At 37.8% G+C, this 21,315-nt stretch overlaps 1 protein-coding gene across 1 annotated transcript in view; it reads right to left on the bottom strand.

The window, feature by feature from the left end:
• The window catches only part of RAD51B (RAD51 paralog B), a 608,130-nt gene that overhangs the window by 557,852 nt on the left and 28,963 nt on the right, over positions 1-21,315 (bottom strand). The window contains exons 5-7 of the mRNA XM_052646678.1: positions 18,573-18,709; positions 8,360-8,479; positions 6,491-6,674 (exon numbers count right to left, since the gene is read on the bottom strand). Of these exons, the coding sequence (XP_052502638.1) occupies positions 6,491-6,674; positions 8,360-8,479; positions 18,573-18,709 (441 nt within the window). The remainder of the gene's footprint in view (positions 1-6,490; positions 6,675-8,359; positions 8,480-18,572; positions 18,710-21,315) is intronic.

Below are 21,315 nucleotides of genomic sequence, written 5' to 3'. Positions count from 1 at the left end.
ATATTTTTAAGGATTTGTATATTTATGTTCATGAGAAACATCAGTCTGTAGTTGTTTGTGTAGAACTGATATTACTTCACCCTTAAATGGTTGATAGATTTTACCAGTGAATTTTACCTAGAATTTTCTCCGTGGGATTTTATTAATTTATGTAATTTTTAATTGAAGGATAATTGCTTTTCATAATTTTGTTGTTTTCTGTCAAACCCCAACATGAATCACCCATAGGTATACATATCTCCCCTCCCGCTTGAATCTCCTTCCCATCTCCCTCTCCATCCCACCCCTCTAGGTTGATACAGAGCCCCTGTTTGGGTTCCCAGAGATATACAGCAAATTCCCATTGGCTATCTATTTTACATATGGTTATGTAAGTTTACATGTTACTCTCTCCATACATCTCACCCTCTCCTCTCCTCTCCCCATGTCCATAAGTCTGTTCTCTGTGTCTGTTTCTCCACTGCTGCCCTGCAGATAAATTCTTGGTATCATCTTTCTAAATTCCATATATATGTATTAGTATATGATATTTATCTTTCTCTTTCTGACTTATTTCACTCTGTACAATAGGCTCTAGGTTCATCCACTTCGTTAGAACTGACTCAAATGTGTTCCTTTTATGGCTGAGTAATATTCCATTGTGTATATTTACCACAACTTCTTTATCCATTCATCTGTCAATGGACATGTAGGTTGCTTCCATGTTCTAGCTACTGTAAATAGTGCTACAGTGAACATTGGGGTACATGTGTCTTTTTCAATTTTGGTTTCCTCAGAGTATATGCCTAGGAGTGCGATTGTTGGGTCATGTGGTGGTTTTATTCCTAGTTTTCTAAGGAATCTCCCTACCATCTTCCATAGTGGCTGTATCAATTTACATTCCCACCAACACTGCAAGAGGGTTCTCTTTTCTCCACACCCTCTCTAGCATTTATTCTTTGTAGACTTTTTGATGATGGCCATTCTGACCCGTGTGAGGTGATATCTCATTGTAGTTTTGACTTGCATTTCTCTAATAACAAGCGATGTTGAGCATCTTTTCATGTGCTTGCTAGCCATCTGTATGTCTTCTTTGGAGAAATGTCTATTCATGTCTTTTTCCCACTTTTTGATTGGGTTGTTTATTTTTCTGGTATTGAGTTGTACAAGCTGCTTGTATATTTTTGGAATTAATTTTGGAATTAATCTTTTAGTTAGTTGTTTCATTTGCTATTATTTTCTCCCATTCTGAGGGTTGTCTTTTCACTTTGTTTATAGTTTCCTTTGCTGTGCAAAAGTTTTTAAGCTTAACTAGGTCCCACTTGTATATTTTTCAAAAAATTGATGCTTTTGAACTGTGGTGTTGGAGAAGACTCTTGAGAGTCCCCTGGATTGCAAGGAGATACAACCAGTCCATTCTAAAGGAGATCAGCCCTGGGTGTTCTTTGGAAGGAATGATGCTAAAGCTGAAACTCCAATACTTTGGCCACCTCATGTGAAGAGTTGACTCACTGGAAAAGACTCTGATGCTGGGAGGGATTGGGAGTAGGAGGAGAAGGGGACGACAGAGGATGAGATGAGGGGATGGCATCACCAACTCGATGGACGTGAGTCTGAGTGAACTCCGGGAGTTGGTGATGGACAGGGAGGCCTGGCATGCTGTGATTCATGGGGTCGCAAAGAGTCGGACACAACTGAGCGACTGAACTGTATATTTTTGTTTTTATTTCTATTACTCTAGGTGGTGGGTCATAGAGGATCTTGCTTTCATTTATGTCATTGAGTGTCCTGCCTATGTTTTCCTCTAAGAGTTTTACAGTTTATGATCTTACATTTAGGTCTTTAACCCATTTTGAGTTTATCTTTGTGTATGGTGTTAGGAAGTGTTCTAATTTCCTCCTTTTACATGTAGCTGTCTCTTCATGGGATATTTAACTACAAATTCAATTTCTGTTCTTTTTAATAGTTTTGTTTACTTACTTGTTTTTGGCTGTGCTGGATTTTTGTTGCTGCATGGGCTTTTCTCTAATTGCAGCAAGCAGGGGCTACTCCCTAGTTATGGTGTGTGTGCTTCTCAATGTGGTGGTTTCTCCTGTTGTGGAGCTGGGTGCTAGGGTGCGTGGGCTTCAGTAGTTGCAGCACATAGGTTCAACAGCTGTGACTCCCAGGCTCTTCAGACCACAGGTTCAACAGCTGGGGCACATGGGCTTAGTTGCTTTGTAGCAGCATGTGGGATCTTCCCAAATCAGGGGTCAAACCCAAGTCTCCCATATTGGCAGGTGGTTTCTTTACCACTGAGCCAATAGGGAAGTCCCTTAAACTTCATTGCTTTAATGGATATGGGACTATCCAGGTTATATGGTTCTTCCTCAGAAAGCTTTGGTAGTTTATAGCTTTCAAAGAATTTATCCATTTCATCACTAAATTTAGTGAAATGAAGTTGATCATAACAATCCCTTATTGCTCATTTAATATCTTAGGACTTCCAGTGATATATAACTTCTCATTCCTGATACTGTTAATTTGCCTTTTCTCTCTTTTTTCTCTTGATCAGTCTGGGGAGTCTTATCAACTCCACTAAACTTTTCAAAGGACCAGCTTTTTATTTCACTGATTTTTTTTTCTATTGTTTCCTATTTTTAATTTCATGAATTTATGCTTTTATCTTCCTTAGTTCCTTCCTTCTGCTTATTTTGGATTTAATTTTTTTCTGCTTTTCACTAGCTTAGATCACTTAATGCTTTAAATAAATATTAAATAAAAATCAAATAATATTAAAATTAAGTAATATTAGTTTGATGTTAAATATTAAAATTGATATTAAATATTAAATGTCTTTCTTTCTTTAATCAAGTGCTTATAGCAGAAAAAAAAATCCCCTCCAAGCACTGACTTAGCTGCAACCACAAGATTTTGATACACTGTATTTTCATTTTTACTTATTTCAAAATATTTCCTAAGTTCTTAGAAGATTTATTCTGTGACTCATGAGTTATTTAGAAGTGTTTTTACTTAATTTGCAAATACCTGTGAATTTTCCAGACATGTTTCTGTTTCTAGTTCAATTTTCTTGTGGTTAAAAAACATACTTTGTACTATTTCAATCTTTTAAATATGTTGAGATTTATTTTATGGCACCAAATATAGTTTATCCTGGTGAATATCTCATGTGTACCTGAAAGGAGTATGTATTCTGCAGGCATTTAAGTGGAAAGTTTTATAATCTAATCTAATATCAATTAGATCAAGCTGATTGATGTTATTTTTCTGACTTTCTATTTATTCCATTAGTTACTGAGAAAGGAAGTTGAAATCTCCATGCACATAGATATGCTTGCATATGAACATACATATGAGCATCTTCCATATTCATGGGTTCCAAAACTGAGGAGTCAACCAACCATGGATCAAAAATTCTCACTTAAAGAATTTCTGATGCAAAGCCCTGAACATAACACCCACGGATAAGGAGGACCACTATTTTACACAAGGGACTTGAACATCTGCAGACTTTGGTATCTGTGGGTGTTCTGGAAGCAAGTTCCTACAGAAACTGAGGGACAACTGTACATACCACACACAAACATATACACAGTGTGATGATCAAAATGAAATACAAATTATATTTTAAGCTTTTTTCCCACATTTTGAAAGCACTGAAGTTTCACGATAGAGAAATATTTAAATTCAATGAAGCAATCAACCCACCACCCAAGTTGGTTTGACTCTTTATTCTCCTCTGAATGAAAACATACCTAAAGTGTATCAATATGCCAGGTTTCCTGGCCCTATGCACCACCTCAGATCCACAGCCAAAGAGCAGGTTGGAGGGCCTGGCTTTTTGCCCAGTCTTCAGAGATCATCAGACATTCACTTTTCACAGTTTTACTAAACTGAGATAAAATCTCTTCTAAAATTCCTGGCTTTGTGATACTATCTAGATCGCTAAAGCCTTTTCCAAGCTTAAGAATCTTAAAAACTATTTTTCTTCCTATCAGACACCAGTGTAAACTGAGTGCAGCTCCTATATGATAAGATTCTGCCATCTAAAATTATATTTTATCACTATATAGATAGTAAATAATATTAAAGATAGGATCAAAATAGAATTTAAAGCAAATGATAAATTTTAAGTTCAATATAAATATATACGTGATTACATCAAGCCTACGAAGAAATGCAATATCTAAGTTCACACATTCAATGTGCCTACCATGTGTTAGGCACTATTCCTAGTACTGAGAATAAAGCCAAGAATGAAGAAGACAGAGTCCCTATAACCATACAATGGGGTGGTGGGGACACACAAGCAATAAACATAGAAATATATAATGCTAGAGGGTGAAAACTATGATGGAGGAAAATAAAGCATAACAAAAGAGAGAGACACAAGTAGTGTGATGAATACTTGTACGGTCAGGGAACTCCTCACTAACAAGACAACAGGAGACAATAAGTCAATGGATATAGTGGAGGAATATTTCAGGCTAAGGAACAGCAAACACTTACTGGGACAGGAACGACTGTGGACATGTTTGAGTAAACACAAACAGGAGACCCCAGTTCGATTCCTGGGACAGGAAGATCCACTGGAGAAGGGATAGGCTACCCACTCCAGTATTTTTGGACTTTCCTTGTGGCTCAGCTGGTAAAGAATCTGCCTGCAATGCAGGAGACCTAGGTTAGATCCCTGGGCTGGGAAGATCCCCTGCAGAAGGGAAAGGGTTACCCACGCCAGAATTCTGGCCTGGAGAATTCCATGGGCTGTATAGTACATGGGGTCGCAAAGAGTCAGACATGACTGAGTGACTTTCACTTTGAGTAAATACAAAGAGGCATAAGGCTTGCTAATTTGAAAGGTAACAATGAACCAAAAGACAACATACTTTGTAACATATTTTGTTCCACACTGAAGCCACCTGTTCAAAGTATAGTATAAAAGTTTAAAAGTTCACGATTTTCCATTCAGACAAGCTAACTAGGCTAGGAAAAGTCAGACATTTCCTAAAGGAAGTATTTTTCAAAACCTTTCTAAAACCAATACTGATTTGTCAGAAAAGCCAATACCATACTGTGTTATATAAATATATGTTGTAGTCTGCATTTACCTCTAAACAGAAAAACAAAGGCAAAGACAGAGGAATATGGAGATGCTAAGCACCCATTCTTTCAGAGGGCTCTATTAAAAACAAACAAAAGCAGAGGCCCTTTCTCACTCAGAAAAATAACCACCTGAGAAAAAACCGAAATGCATTAGTCTATAATTACAATAGAAAAACAACAAATACAACTTTTAAAAAGTGAATTTTCATATTTTACATAAGATTAAATAGGCAACAGTATGAATTAATGAAATAAACATATACACTTAACTTTTCCACTCAATCAACTCTATAAAATATTTTTTAATTCCCTATTCCCCTTGACCAGGAAATATACAGTTTGAATTTGTCTTTTTATGTAACTGTAACAAAATTTAAAAGATAAACATCATCCAAGATAACTTTTACAGCACTTGATTCACCAGGAATTATACCATATAATCCAAAATATGAATTTAAAAGCCATTAAGACATGCAGAACTTTCTGAATATACATTTTCTCCCTCAACTCCTTGTTTTGGTTTATAAATCTCAAAGGCTATGTGATAGTTTCCACTAATGGTACATATTCCTATGTTACAAAGATCCAAGGTTTGAAGTTTCCGAACAAATCTAAAAATTATAAAATCATTACTAAATTTTATCTCAGTTTAAGGAATTTTCCTATCTTCTATTGAGATGATACATGGCTAAAATTTAAAAGCCTGACAGTACTAAATGCTAGCAAGACTTCAGAACAAGTTGTACTCTCCCACACACTACTGATGGGAATATAACTAACTCATTGCTCTTGTAGCTTACCCACCACAAACTCTTATAATACATCTCATCTTCAGATTTCCTGGTCCACTACTGAAAGTCATGCCAAAAATAAGTTTTCAAGTTTTCCTTACTTACATTTTCATTACTATCACTCCCAGCGTTCATGCCCTAAGAATCAACCTCTGGCTTTTGAAGCAAACCAACTGCTAAAGCATACAAAACAGCACTGAACACAATAACAATATCTAAACCTTAAAAATTTATAAAATTGACAAATACTGTCATTTAAAAAAAAAGGTATATCGATATGGGCGATTTCATGGAGTTTTAATTCTTATTACTTACCTCAGTATAACAAAAGTAATATAAAAACATGCAGAAAGAGTAACCAATAAGAAGAAAAGGGCTGACTATAGGAACTTTGGAAAATAATATTTAAATCTGTTCTAGGCTCAAATTATGAAAAAGATAAAACAATCTCAACAGATAAACAAATTTTAGAAGACGGTGGTATTTGCTATAGCAATCAGACTGTGTTACCCTTAATAAGTCACCTGTTTTATAATTCTTTCTAATTATATTATTTGATATTATAAATTAATGAACTTCATATAAAAGAAAGGAAAAAAAGAAAAAGAAAAACTTACTGGGATTGAAAATTCCTCAGCCAAATACTTCAAAGAGGCTGCTTCCCTTGCCAAGAACTTGTTCCTTTCTCTCATGTTGCCCTGAAGTTGTGTATCAAACTCCTTTCTTACCACAGAAGCAACAGAGTCAATAATCACAAGTTTAACTCCTTTTGAAATAATTTCTTCTTCTAAGGATTCAATCCTGTAAAAGCAGAAGATATAAGATAGTGGATGACTTTAAGGCATAATTCTTAAAAATAGAGCACTGCAAAGGTTAACCAACTTTAAAACAACAAATTTCTCTAAGTTACAGTAGTTAGTGCAGATATTCTCAATAAACATAACTTATTTTCCAGCTCTTCCATACATATTGCATTCTTTTGTAAATAGGCCAAAATATTTTCCTTTAGATTTATTCCTTGGTTTTTTCATGATATTGCTAAAGCTCCAGTTTTAGAGCAAAACTACTTGCAGTGGCCAGTCTCCAAAATGGCCCCCACTTACTCCCATCTCCCAGTATTCACATCCCTATGGAGTCCCCTTCCCAACTGTACCAGGGTTCGTCTGTGGACCAAATGACAAAATAGGCTGTAGAAGGCTACAGCTTCCATCTTGGGATCGTTCTCATTTGTCCACTCTCTCTCAGAGCACTTGCTGTGGGGAAGGCAAGATACCACTGTGGACCAGAAATGCCACCTGCCACATGCGTAAACAAATGATGTTGAGGCCATCGAGCCATCAGCTACTGAAGCTGCCCCATCTGTGCACCATGAGGGAATTCAGGATGGAGAAAAGCAAGATACTGGCTCTAGATAGTTAAGGTACATATCAAAGGAATGATTTCAATGAGCCCAGATTCGCATCTTCCCACACTCAGAAAAGTGCTAAATTCATTAATTCAATATGTCTGATTTGGGGACTTCCATCATGGTCCAGAGGCTAAGACTCCATACTCCCAATGCATGGGCCCCAGGTTCAATCCCTGGTCAGGGAACTAGATCCCACAGGCCACAACTATAGATCCCATGTGAACCTGCATGTTGCAAGGAAGATCTCATGTGCTAAAACTAGCAACTAAGACCTGGTACAGCCAAATAAAATATATATATATATATTTTAAAATATGTCTGGTTTTTCTTTAATTAACAGTAATCTTTTTATATTCGGACTACCTGGTTTTTTGTTGCAGAAACTCCTATATCCTGGTTCCTCCCTTACATCCTTAGAGTAGTCCCTCAGAGCTATCAGAGGCTGCCCCTCAAGCTTAAGATCTCAGTATGACCACTGAATAAAACATGATTCTCAACTTTTAGGTTGTGCACTTTTTTGAGTAAACAACATATTGTAAGAAGCCTTATGGAGAGGCTCACATGGTGAGAAATGGAGACCTCTGGCTAGAATCCAGAAAGAAACGGAAGTCTCCCAACAACTACATGAGTGATCCTGGAATTCTCCAAGATCTCCCAGTCTCAAGTGACCCTTGAGATGACTACAGCCCTGCCCAACAGATTAACTGCAAGTTCTTGAGCAACTTTGAGCCAGAAATACCCAATTAAGCTATTCCCAGATAACTAACCCTCAAAAACTAGGTGAGATAAATAGATTATTTTAAGCTGCTAAATTTTGGGGTAATTTGTTAACAGAACAGTAGACAATTAATATACCACTTAATTAGTCAAATCTAAAACATTTTATTCATTTAATTTTTTTTCATTTTTAAAGAAATACTTCAACCAATAGGCTGTGGTAAATAAAGAACATTGAAATGATTTTTCTCTTAAATCCTAATATGTAGGGACTTTTTGTCACTCAGAAGCTGAAAACATGAAGAACAAAAGAATAAATCTTCAAAGTATTACTAACATGCCAAAATCTAAAATAGCATACCTTTGTAGAACTTCATCACAGCTGAGTTCCCGGTAAAGATGAACTTTACTGCTTGTCAAAAGTAATTTTTCTTCAGTGTCAAAATATCTGGGAAAACGAGATTCTGCTATCTCAACTAGTCTGTGGAGGGAAAAAATAGCACAAGCAACAATAGTTAATATCTTCTGCCATTTGCAGCAACATGGACGGACTCGGAAAGCATTATGATAAGTGAAATAAGTTAGACAAAGACAAACACTGTACGGTATCACGTACATGTGGAATCTAAAAAATACACAACCATCTGGTGAATACGACAAAAAAAAGCAGACTCACAGATATAGAGAACAAACTATTGGTTACTAGTAGGCAGTGGGGAGGGATAGTACAGGGGTGGAAGAATTGAAGATACCAACTATTGGGTGTAAGACAGGCTCAAGGATGTATTGTACAATACAGGGAATTTAGCCAATATTCTGTAATAACTATAAATGGATAGTAACCTTTAAAATTGTAATAAAAAATTTAAATAAGTCAATATTTAAGGTCACACTGCTAAACCTAAACCTCTAAGGACTTTTACTTAGGAAACTCATAAGCCATAAGTAACACTAGAAAAAAAGCCTTATCAATACAGCAGGTATAAGCAAAATGGCTTCGTATATGATTTTGGAATGGAAGCCCTTCTTTATAATCCCTAAAAGAGTACCAGTCAGAGCATGAGCCCAGCCAGGGCTTTTAGATCTCATCTAGTGGTGAGAAAGCAGTATCTCTGAGGTTTAACACAAAAATGTTATTTTATAAATAACCATCTGACTACCAACTATAAGATGTGTTTAGTAATTAAGAAAAATGCCTTCAATTTCATGAATGAAATATATATTTCAATATTATCATTCTAATAATCAGATATCAGTAAATCTCCATGTCTCAGACCAGAAAAATGATTTCTCAATTAAAGCTTAATACTAGATAAATGCTATCCAATTGCTCCTTTGTAAACAGGATACTATTTTCTAAACATATGGATGCTATCCACATTGCCTTTGTGCTTAGTCACTCAGGCATGTCCAATTCTTTGAGACCCCATAGACTGTAGCCCACCAGGCTCCTATTTTCGTGGAATTCTTCAGGCAAGAATAATGGAGTGGGTGGCCATTCCCTTCTCCAGGAGTTCTTCCTGACCTAAGGATCAAATACTGATCTCCTGCACTGCAGGCCTATTCTTTATAGTCTGAGCCACCAGAGAAGCCCATCATTTCCTTCAGAAGAAAAAAAAAACTATTTTCTAAACACTGAATTCTCACCTCAAAGCTAAATCAAATACATGGAGTAGACTGAGCATTAGAGGTGACAAGTTGAAACAGATGCAACTTCACCATTAATAATATAAGAAATGGAGTAATACTAGAAATTTCAAATATTTCTGGTCAAAAATGTAAATCTTTGAGTGTAACTATCTCTGTCTCTGATAGTTTAGCAGCCCAAAATTTAATCATCCAAGGGTGACTGGGAGGAAGGACTGTAAACACTAAAAGCATCCTATATTTTATGTCCCATTTAATGATACAAAAGTATAAAAAGCACTTTTCATTTCTAAATAGTGAGTTCCAAGAAGAGGTCCAACTCTCACATCCACACATGACTACTGGAAAAACCATACTTTGACTAGACAGACCTTTGTCAGGAAAGTAATGTCTCTGCTTTTTAAAATGCTGTCTAGGTTGGTCACAGCTTTTCTTTCAAGGAGCAAGGATCTTTTAATTTCATGGCTGCTGTCACCAGCTGCAGTGATTTTGGAGCCCAAATAAATAAAGTCTCTCACTGTTTCCATTGTTTCCCCATCTATTTGCCATGAAGTGATGGGACCGGATGCCATGATCTTCATTTTTTGAATGTTGAGTTTTAAGCCAGCTTCTTCACTCTCCTCTCACTTTCATCAAGAAGCTCTTTAGTTCCTCTTCACTTTCTGTCATAAGGGTGGTGTCATCTGCATATCTGAGATTAGTGATATTTCTCCTGGCAACCCCGATTCCAGCTTGAGAATCAAGATCCATCAAAGTGAGAACAAAATGGATCAAATGACCATTCAGGAGAAGTACTGGAGAGAGGTAGGCATAGGGATTGGACAAATAATGAGGTAAGTGATGAAAGCAAGGGGAAATGAGATGACACAGGCAAAGGTGGAATGGGCAGATTGTAACAGCTTGGGGAAAATGTGCAAGTTTCTTGATTAGGGAAACTATTTGCTGAGTTAAGCGCTAGTCAGAGAAGTCAGCTAAAAAGCTCTGACCCTTGGAGCCTACTGCTTTTCAACAGGACAGCGATGGTGACATCTGCCGGAAACAGGAAGGTTTTATTTTTAGTATTTGGATCTTCAATTGATTAGGAACCAGACTGAGTGTACCCAATGAGATGAGAGTACCTAACGCATTGGTGGCAACAACTGAACAGCTGACAGACAACAATAATTTCCTGACTCTAACCCTAGGCTCGATTTCAACTAGTGGCTCGAGTAGTGATAGACTCTGGAACTTATTTCTGCTCTCTTGTTGCATGTAGGCCCCTCAAAAGCAGGATGGTCAGCGTGTGGACATGAACTATGTGGACATCACAGTTAACCACGCTAAGTAACGGTATCGAATGGCTATTTACATACCAATATGCTGTTGTTTTCCTATAAGCTTCTCCAAATGTTTAATCTAGAAAAATGTATCTAAAATACCTATAAATCAAAAACCAAATATAAATGTAATATTCTAGAGGCCTCACATTAATCTAGGACAACCTTTATCACATAAGTCTTTTTGGTTACGGCAAGCAAAAGATCTTATCTTTTCCTCCCAGACATTAATTACAAAAAATTTGAAAGCAATGCCATCTAGTGGATGTCTTTTTAATAAAAAGCTTTCTTTCCAAAAGGTACACTTAATACTCATTCATTCAACCAATATTTGAGGACCTATTATACGCCTGGTAGCTTAGTTGGTAAAGAATCCGCCTACAATGCAAGAGACCCAGGTTCGACCCCTGGGTGGGGAAGACCCACTGGAGAAAGAAATGGCAGCCCACGCCAGCATTCTTGCCTGGAAAATCCCATGGACAGAGAAGTCTGAGAGGCTACAGTCAATGGGGTCACAAAGAGTCGGACACAACTTAGTGACTAAACCACCACCGCTATATACCACCACCAGGTACCATTCTAGGTGCTAAGGATACAACAGTGAACAAAAACAACAACAACAAAAAATCCTTCCCTCATGGAACTTGCATGCTACTGAGAAAGACAAATAAATATATATGTCAGATGATAAGTGCTTTAAAGCAAAGTGAGTCAGGATCACAGAACAAATTGTAACAGAAGGAAGTAAGGGCTATTTCATGGAAGGTAGTCGGGGAAAGCCTCTTTAATAAATTTATATTTGAGCAAAAGTTTAAAGGAGATGAGAAAATGAACCATATGGCTATCCAGTGAAACAGTACACAGGAAGATAGAATTACAGCAAGTGCACAAGTCCACTCTTTTGTGAGAAGATACCAAGTGTGTTGGAGGAATAAACAAGGAGGCTAATGTAGTAGCTGAAACACAGAAACCAGGAGGCAGAATAAAAGGAAATAAGGTCTAAGAGACAGCCAGGGGCCAAAGACACAAAAGATTTTTATGTTTGCAGGTTTTTTTGTTTGTTTGTTTTCAAATTTTATTCAATAAGATAGGAAACCTACGATCATGACTGACATGATCTGCCTTTTTTTTTTTAATAATTTTATTTATTTGTTTATTTTTGGCTGTGCTGGGTTTTGGGGGCTGCGCTCAGGCTTTTCTCTGACTTCAGTGAGCAGGGGCTTCTCTCCAGTTGCAGTGCGCAGGCTTCTCTTTATGGGGGCTTCTCTTATTGTGGAGCACAGTCTCTAGGGTGTGTGGGCTTCAGTAGTTGCTGCACGTGGGCTCACACAGTTGCACCTCCTGGGCTCTAGACTGGAGGCTCACTGGTTGTGGTGCACAGGTTTAGTTGTTCCGCTGCATGTGGGGTCTTCCTGGACTGTGTCTCCCGCATTGGAAGGTGGATTCTTATCCACAGAGCCACAAGGAAAACCCTGACTTCTTTTTTTTTTTTGAAGAATCACTCTAGCTACCAAATGGAGAATAGGCTCCGGAGGGGCAAGGGTGACAGCAAGATCAGCTAGTGCAGTCATCCAGATAAGAGATGATGACTTGACCTAGAGAGTCAGTTCAGTTGAGTCGCTCAGTCGTGTCCGACTCTTTGCGACCCCATGAATCGCAGCACGCCAGGCCTCCCTGTCCATCACCAACTCCCAGAGTTCACTCAGACTCACGTCCATCGAGTCAGTGATGCCATCCAGCCATCTCATCCTCTGTCGTCCCCTTCTCCTCCTGCCCCCAATCCCTCCCAGCATCAGAGTCTTTTCCAATGAGTCAACTCTTCGCATGAGGTGGCCAAAGTACTGGAGTTTCAGCTTTAGCATCACTCCTTCCAATGAACACCCAGGGCTGACCTCCTTCAGAATGGACTGGTTGGATCTCCTTGTAGTCCAGGGGACTCTCAAGAGTCTTCTCCAACACAGTTCAAAAGCATCAGTTCTTCAGTACTCAGCTTTCTTCACAGTCCAACTCTCACATCCAATGACCACTGGAAAAACCATAGCCTTGACTAGACGGACCTTTGTTGGCAAAGCATTGTCTCTGCTTTTGAATATGCTATCTAGGTTGGTCATAACTTTCCTTCCAAGGAGTCAGTGTCTTTTAATTTCACAGCTGCAGTCACCATCTGCAGTGATTTTGGAGCCCAGAAAAATAAAGTCAGCCACTGTTTCCCCATTTATTTGCCATGAAGTGATGGGACCGGATGCCATGATCTTCGTTTTCTGAATGTTGAGTTTTAAGCAAGTTTTTCAGTCTCCTCTTTGGCTTTCGTACTATCAAGTAGGTAAATGGTCCTAAGACCACACTGCCGTTGCCATCAGAATCAGCCAAAGTCAGGCTGTCACTACCACTACATGTTGCTCCCTGATAACACTGGTTCAGAAAGACTGATGTTCTGAGTAGTTTGGTAGGAATTAAAGGGCACTAGTGTAGAGTACCTGGTACCCTCAGAAGTGACTTGCACCCAAAGTAGAAAACTTCCTTCAGAAATAAGCTTGGCCATTGCTCCCACATGGTACCAACACAACATATACCTCTCCTTTGCATACTTAGTTATAATAGTTATAATTTTACATTTTTGTGATTACTTGATTGTCTTCCTCCCCTATTGCACTACATCTTTCTTCGGTTTTCAAGCTCTTTTGATTTCATGACAACTCAGGAATGTCCACTTCCGCCTCTTACAGTTCCAGTTCTCTATCCCGCCTCCCCAAGTCGCCACCTTCCAGAGTCCTGAGTCCCATCTCCGGCTTCCCCAGATCCTTCAGCCTTTCTCACACACAGATCCACTTGCAGTTCTAAGACCTGGGTTTATTTTCCTTTATCCATTTATTTCTCACAAAGTTTTACTTCGAAAATCACTATTACTACTTACCATTCATATTAGCTTCCTTTTTTATTCTTAACCTCCAACTCCATCTTTTTTTCTAATTATCCCCAATAGGGACAATATAGTATTTATTCAATTCATATATACTGGAAATTTCCATAGACAGGTCACTAATCTACTCATCCATATTCTCAAGGTGTGTACAGCATATAGCATCTGAAACTATATCAGACCCTAATCAGAAATCCAATAGGTAAAACAAATAAAAACAGACTTTTTCTGAATCAATCAGAAGAAGGGGATTCAGAATTCTGCCTGTTTGGCATTCCCCTCTCCCCAAGGCAGTCCCTAAGTATCTGAAGGTTTAGCACCAGACTATACTATTATCTGGGCTTCCATGATAGCTCAGTTGGTAAAAAATCCACCTGCAACGCAGGAGACCCCGGTTCAATTCCTGGGTTTGGAAGATCCACTGGAGAAGGGAGAGGCTACCCACTCCAGCACTCTTGGGTTTCCCTTGTGGCTCAGCTGGTAAAGAATCTGCCTGCAACATGGGAGACCTGGGTTTGATCCCTGGGTTGGGAAGATTCCCTGGAGAAGGGAAAGGCTACCCACTCCAGTATTCTGGCCTGGAGAATTCCCTGAACTGCATACTCCATGGGGTTGCAAACAGTCGGACGCAACTGAGCGACTTTCACTTTCATACTATTATCTAATATTAACGGTATGGAAATACAATTGCAGTCAGTGATGAACATGTATCATTAACATACTGCTCAAAGTCATATAAAAATAAGCTAGCTAGTGCACTGTTGTAGGAAAATATATAACTAATCATTCCAATTCATTCCACAGTGCTTTTAAGTACATCACCCGCAAGAGTTTCTTTTTTTTTAAATAAATTTAAAAATTTTTACTTTTATTTATTCTTTTTCTTTCTATTTACTGTTTTCTTCCTCCTTCTTGATAAAAAGATATTCAGCAATTTATTAATAGAAAATATTTTCCACTTACCCTAAATTCTCTAGTTGTGAATCCTTTAATCTTCCATCACATTAATCTTTCAATTTACTTTCTCATTTGTCTTTTTCCAACAGGTTGTTTGTAAACACAAAATGGAGAGAGTGCTCCATATAGAGACATACAGAAAGCTAAAAATATTCCTCTTTCAGTCTTATTTTTCCTGCTTTATCTCTTTCCCAAATCCATAAACTATCCCAGCTGTGGCAGACACTGTTAATTACCCACCAATATCCATTTCCACTTCTTCCCTGCAATGTGGGAACCTCAATTTGACTCAGGCAGTAATGTTAACCAGCCCCATCAGGCTTGTTACAAATATTTCTCCCCTCATTTTTCCCTCCTCCTCATTTTCCACCCTCATGCAAGGGTGACCAACTGAGAAATCTGGAGAAGGATTCCAAAGCATGAAAAGAAAATCAGCAGAGAAGAAGAGGCAGCTTCCTGATTAAGATATAACAGTTTCTTTCTCATCTCAGAGACACAGAATGGATATAATGCCGAAAATGTACCAGCCCTAGGTCTCTACCACCAATGAGAAGCAGAACCACTGCCAGCAACTCAGGTCTTCCCGCTTTGAGGGAAGAAATAAACCTCTTGTTGTTTAAGCCCTTATTCTTTGGGTATTCAACTGCTTGCAGGAGAAAGCTTTCCTGACCTACCCTTCCCAGCAACACCAAATAGGGATCAGTCTTGTAATAGCACAAATGAAACGTGACCAAGCAGGACAAACCTGGTGCCACTCTGTAACCCTCTATGTCCAACTCCAGAAGGCACTATAAAAACACAAGTCTGACATCTATACAAAAGAGCACCGGGACCTTTGATTCGATCTGCCCCTAGCACTAGATGACTACACTTTTCAAGCCTTGTGAAGAATAGACTAGAAAAGTAAAAACAATATAAATTTCAATCCTTGTCTTCAAATGACCTTCATAAGTTCCTTGTGAGTTAGGAAACATTACTAAGTGAGTGAAGTCACTTCAGCAGTGTCCAGCTCTTTGTGACCTGATGGACTATAGCCCACCAGGCTCCTCTGTCCATGGGATTCTCCAGGAAGAATACTGGAGTGGGTTGCCATTTCTTTCTCTAGGGGATCTCCCCAACCCAAGGATCGAACCCGCATGTCTTATGTCTCCTGCATTGGCAGGTGGGTTCTTTACCACCACTGCCACCTGGAAGCCCCTGTAAACTGGTCATTGGATCTGAAACCTTGATCACTTTCTGATTTGATTATTCTGCCATCAGGAAGTACCACAATGGCTGGTTGCCTTTTTGTGATGCTAGCAGGCTTTTCTGTTTATGAACCGTTTTTATTCACACTTCTGACACCAAATGTGTAGGTTTTCTATACTAAGCAATTTTCCAATTCCCTATGGACACTAACTGTGTGTCCTGCAAGTCAGTTCATTTCTAACACTAACTACTAGGAGTTAACTCAGACCCCACAGATTAAAGGCTCAGACTCACAAGACTGCCCCAACCTCAGACATCAATCACAAGTCCCAAACCTCTGTTACTTCAGACCAGCCAGCAATAAATTGAGAGCACCACCTGTTCACCAACCCAGAAGCTCTCCAAACTCTATCAATTAGAGGGTTTTGGAAGATTCCATTACATGGGAATGATTGAAATGCTGATTGATTCAATTCTAGTCCTTCTTCCCTGCTCAGAGACTGGGGAGGTAGGGCTGAAAGTTCAAACCTATAATTACATGACCGGTTCCTCTGGCAATCAGTTCCATTTAGATGCAATCTAGAGTGCCATCAAGAGTCATCTCATTAGCATAAATCAAGTATGGTTGGAAAGGGGGTAATTATGAATACAAATGATGCTTCTCTCAGTTCTATCACTCAGGAAATTCCAAAAGTTTTTGAAGTTCTTTTGAAAGGAACCAGGATGACTACAAAATAACATATTTATTATATCACAATATTCAGTGCCTAGATCCATTAGATTTTTAGGGTTTATAATTTGGTGATATTCTATTATTTTTCTTCATTTATTGTCTATAAAAAAGATATATTTGCTACTTAGTAATATTTATATAGAAAACAGAATAAATGCTTAATTTCCTTTTTTTATAAAAACCCATTTTCAAAATAATAATTTGCATCTCCAGAATTCTCCAACGGTGATCAATCTGTTGCTTTTCATTCTTAATATTACAGACTCATGAATTTAAATATATTTCATGTGTCTTAGTCTACTTCTATTATTGTTCTATTGGTAACCAGTTTGTTTCATCTTTGGCTAGTGCGAGCTCCACGGGTTGATTCTTAAGTCCTTCTGATATTCCTGTAAGTAGTCTTTGATAGCTCTCTTCACATCTGATGTTTCAGATTCAACTTATGAACCTCCTAATATTCTGATTTCACTTTAGATCAAATAAATCTTTTGCCTCTTATTAAAAAACAAAAACTTTCTGCTCCATAGCTAGAATTGGCCATTCCCCTATGAAACCCTTGTTCCTTTTAGTAGGAAATGGAATCTGGATTCCATGATCTGAGAGTAACACTTGTCAATTCCCTCATTTATCAAACATTCTCTGAGTAGCCAGTATGTGCCACTTGTAGGATTTGGCTTTGAAGACACAAAGATATAGCACAAACTTAAACAGCTGACAAACCAGTGGTATACTTAGGAAGAAAAGATTAGGAAGAAGTGTAGAACAAAGCAAATAAGTTCTAGGCAAAATAGTCCATTTGGAATTTACCTGGTCGGGTAATAAACTTTGATCTTTGTAGTACTCTTACAGAAAAATAAGAAGATTCATTGTGACACAATTAGAGAAAGACTCAAAGAACTATTCCTATACTACATCTTGGCTAAGAAAACAGAATTGGATCAGTCTCCAGATGTTCAAAGCACTCCTGTCTATGAATGTCTATCAGAGTAGCAGAAGAGGAGACTAGACTTATCTTCAGATTTACAGAATTACATAAATGACTGAATACCTTTCTCATAGAATGTTAAAACAAAGGTCCTTGCCAAACTAAGGAAATCTTTTCTTGCTAAGCATGCATATACTTACTATCAATGTTTCCTGTATTTAATACCACATTATTTCAAAGATTAAAGTAAAATAATGTTCAATAAAAAATGTTTTAAAAATTGCAATTATTTTCATTCACAAATATTTTACTTCCAACTAGAAATTACTTACAAAGCACTTTACCTTTTGTCTTTCTTATTAATTTTCCCTCTTCTCCATTTTCTACTTACATTTCTCCCTCTGTTTCTTTAACTTGTTTCTTCCTGACTTTGTGAAAAACACAGCTTATCCAGAAGCTCCCTTTAAACCATAATAAAGGGATAGAAAACGCAAAAAGAAAATGTTTCCTGGAGAGTTAGGGACTTTAGGAAGGTTAAGACCTCTGTATAGCACAGTGAACTCTGCTCAGTGTTATGTGCCAGCCTAGATGAGAGCAGGGCTTGAGGGAGAATGGATACATGTATAAGTATGTCTAAGTCCCTTTAATATTCACCTGAAACTACCACAACATTGTTAATTGGCTATACATCAAATTAAAACAAAAAGTTTAAAGTCTGAAAAAAAAAATTACCCTTCCTGTGTCAATTTTAAAAAGAAAATTCCTTTAAACCTGTATCTATTAACAATACTCTATATTCTCAAAAGTAAATATTAATCTGTTTGTAAATATTTTATGCTGTATATGTTACAAAAATAAAGCATTATAATAGGAAATAAAATCTCCTACCTTTCAGCACTAAATGCTGACTCTGTGTCAATGTACACAACAGCTCCTTCTAATCCTCCCATGTTGGTAGGTAATGTAGCCAAAATGCTCATCATTATACAAAACTGAGTTTTTCCACAACCTGGCGGACCTGTAATCTAAAAAAATAAGAAGATAAAAATATTATTTGTATAAACATTACAATCTAGTCAAAGCAAAACCTTCCTAAGAACTGGCCACAGTTCAACTAACCTGGGTTCCCAAAAGGTACACTGTTAATACAACCCATATATATATATATATGGGTTCCCTGATAGCTCAGTTGGTAAAGAATCCACCTGCAATGCAGGACACCCTGGTCCGATTCCTGGGTTAGGAAGATCTGCTGGAGAAGGGATAGGCTACCCACTCCAGTATTCTTGGGCTTCCCTTGTGGCTCAGCTGGTAAAGAATTTGCCTGCAATGCGGGAGACCTGGATTCAGTCCCTGGGTTGGGAAGATCCCCTGGAGAAGGGAAAGGCTGCCTGCCCATTCCCTTATTCTGGCCTGGAGAATTCCATGGACTGTACAGTCCATGGGGTCACAAACAGTCAGACATGACTGAGTGACTTTCACTTTCACTATATATAATAAAAGAACTTCTCCCCTATGCATCTGGATTGGTACTAGTTATGGACCATCCTTGGGAGAAATGAGAAAACAGTCACCGAAATCATCCCTGTTTTGTGCAAAGTTCAGATGAAAAACTTTGGTTGAGAAAGGCTTGAGGATTCATTGATATACTCACAACTTGAAGTTCTATATTTTTTCTCAATAAAACATTTATAGAAAGCTCTGAAAATATTTAAGAGGCTTTAATAATTGGTTTAGCATTTGTTATGAATTGGCCTTTCAAAAAATTTTATATTAGTACCACTTAAAGGTACTTTGATCTTTATATTAATATTAATAAAGTATTTAAGAGTAAAAGGTATAGATGTATACAATTTTAAATGGTTTAGCAAAGGAAAAAAGAGAGTGTTTGTGTGTGTGTGTAGAAAAGAGATAAAGCAAATGAAACAAAATTCAACAACTGCTAAATATAGGTGATTCATACTTTGAAGTGTATATTTTAAAAATTTAGTTGTTGGAAAGCTATTTTGAGACTATAAAATCTGAAAACAAGAGGGCATAGATGGAAAAGAAAATGCCTAGGACATTAATCAAGGCATATTTGTGTCCAACAAGAAGTAGTTAACAAAAATTAATTTGAAATATTTAAAATAGCCCCTTTAAACAAACTGTTTGTCATCCTGGCTATGGCATCCAAATTTTCAGAACCAAAACACTATCCCTTTTGTGAGTATAGCACTAGTGAATAATTTTTCACAATAGGAAGAAGGGAAAAGAAAAAGGAGAAAAGGAGGAGAGAATAAAATCTGAGGTAGAGACAAAAAGAACTCTGAGCTAAACTGAGACACACCAGATCTGAAGACACTGTCTCAGATATATCAAGAAGCAGGAAAAAATAAGAAGTGATGACACAGGAGTCTAAATCATCTAGGCCAATGGTTCTCAAACATGACTGAGCTTAAACTCACCTGGCAAGCTCATTAACCAGCATTTCTGGTTAGCCATAGGTCTGGAATGGGACCTGAAAATTTATATTTCTAGTAAGTTGACACTGATGCTGCTCCACATTTGAGAACAAGTTATAGAACTTAGACTAAAGGTAAACTTCATTTTTCAAAGTTTAACGTTGAAAAAAACAAAGGCTCACAAGCTAGAAACCAAGTGTTGATTTATAACCTCTAAAACAATGATTTAAACTTTTAGTATAAATAATTGCTGCTAGCAATAACACTGTGCCAGACCATGAGTGATCAGTGAAAACTCCAAAATTCTTTGATTACATACTCCAACAAACACTCCAAAAAAAAACACAAAATTTTATTACAATCCTCCAGTACATGCATATATATTATATATAAACTATTTTACTAATACATTATGGACAGTAAAAAGTACACATAGAGATTAAAAATAAAAGATTACAAGCATTTTAAAAGTTTCATATATTTTTTCATTTAAAATACAAATCAATAGTTTCATAGCTTTAATTAAGAACTTTTTTTGATAAAAATATGCCATCAGTTCAGTTCAGTTAAATCGTGTCAACTCTTTGCGACCCCATGAATCGCAGCACACCAGGCCTCCCTGTCCATCACCAGCTCCCGGAGTTCACTCAGACTCACGTCCATCGAGTCCGTGATGCCATCCAGCCATCTCATCCTCTATCTCCCCTTCTCCTCCTGCCCCCAATCCCTCCCAGCATCAGAGTTTTTTCCAATGAGTCAACTCTTCGCATGAGGTGGCTAAAGTACTGGAGTTTCAGCTTTAGCATCATTCCCTCCAAAGAAATCCCAGGGTTGATCTCCTTCAGAATGCACTGGTTGGATCTCCTTGCAGTCCAAGGGACTCTCAACAGTTTTCTCCAACACCACACTTCAAAAGCATCAATTCTTCGGCGCTCAGCCTTCTTCACAGTCCAACTCTCACATCCATACGTGACCACAGGAAAAACCATAGCCTTGACTAGATGGACCTTAGTCGGCAAAGTGATGTCTCTGCTTTTGAATATACTATCTAGGTTGGTCATAACTTTCCTTCCAAGGAGTAAGCGTCTTTTAATTTCATGGCTGCAGTCACCATCTGCAGTGATTTTGGAGCCCCCAAAAATAGAGTCTGACACTGTTTCCACTGTTTCCCCATCTATTTCCCATGA

Source organism: Budorcas taxicolor, chromosome 10 (genome assembly GCF_023091745.1).
Source record: "Budorcas taxicolor isolate Tak-1 chromosome 10, Takin1.1, whole genome shotgun sequence".
Taxonomy (NCBI): Eukaryota; Metazoa; Chordata; class Mammalia; order Artiodactyla; family Bovidae; genus Budorcas; species Budorcas taxicolor.
Note: the sequence above shows the minus strand (reverse complement) of the source record. Positions and strands in the feature narration are given on the sequence as shown.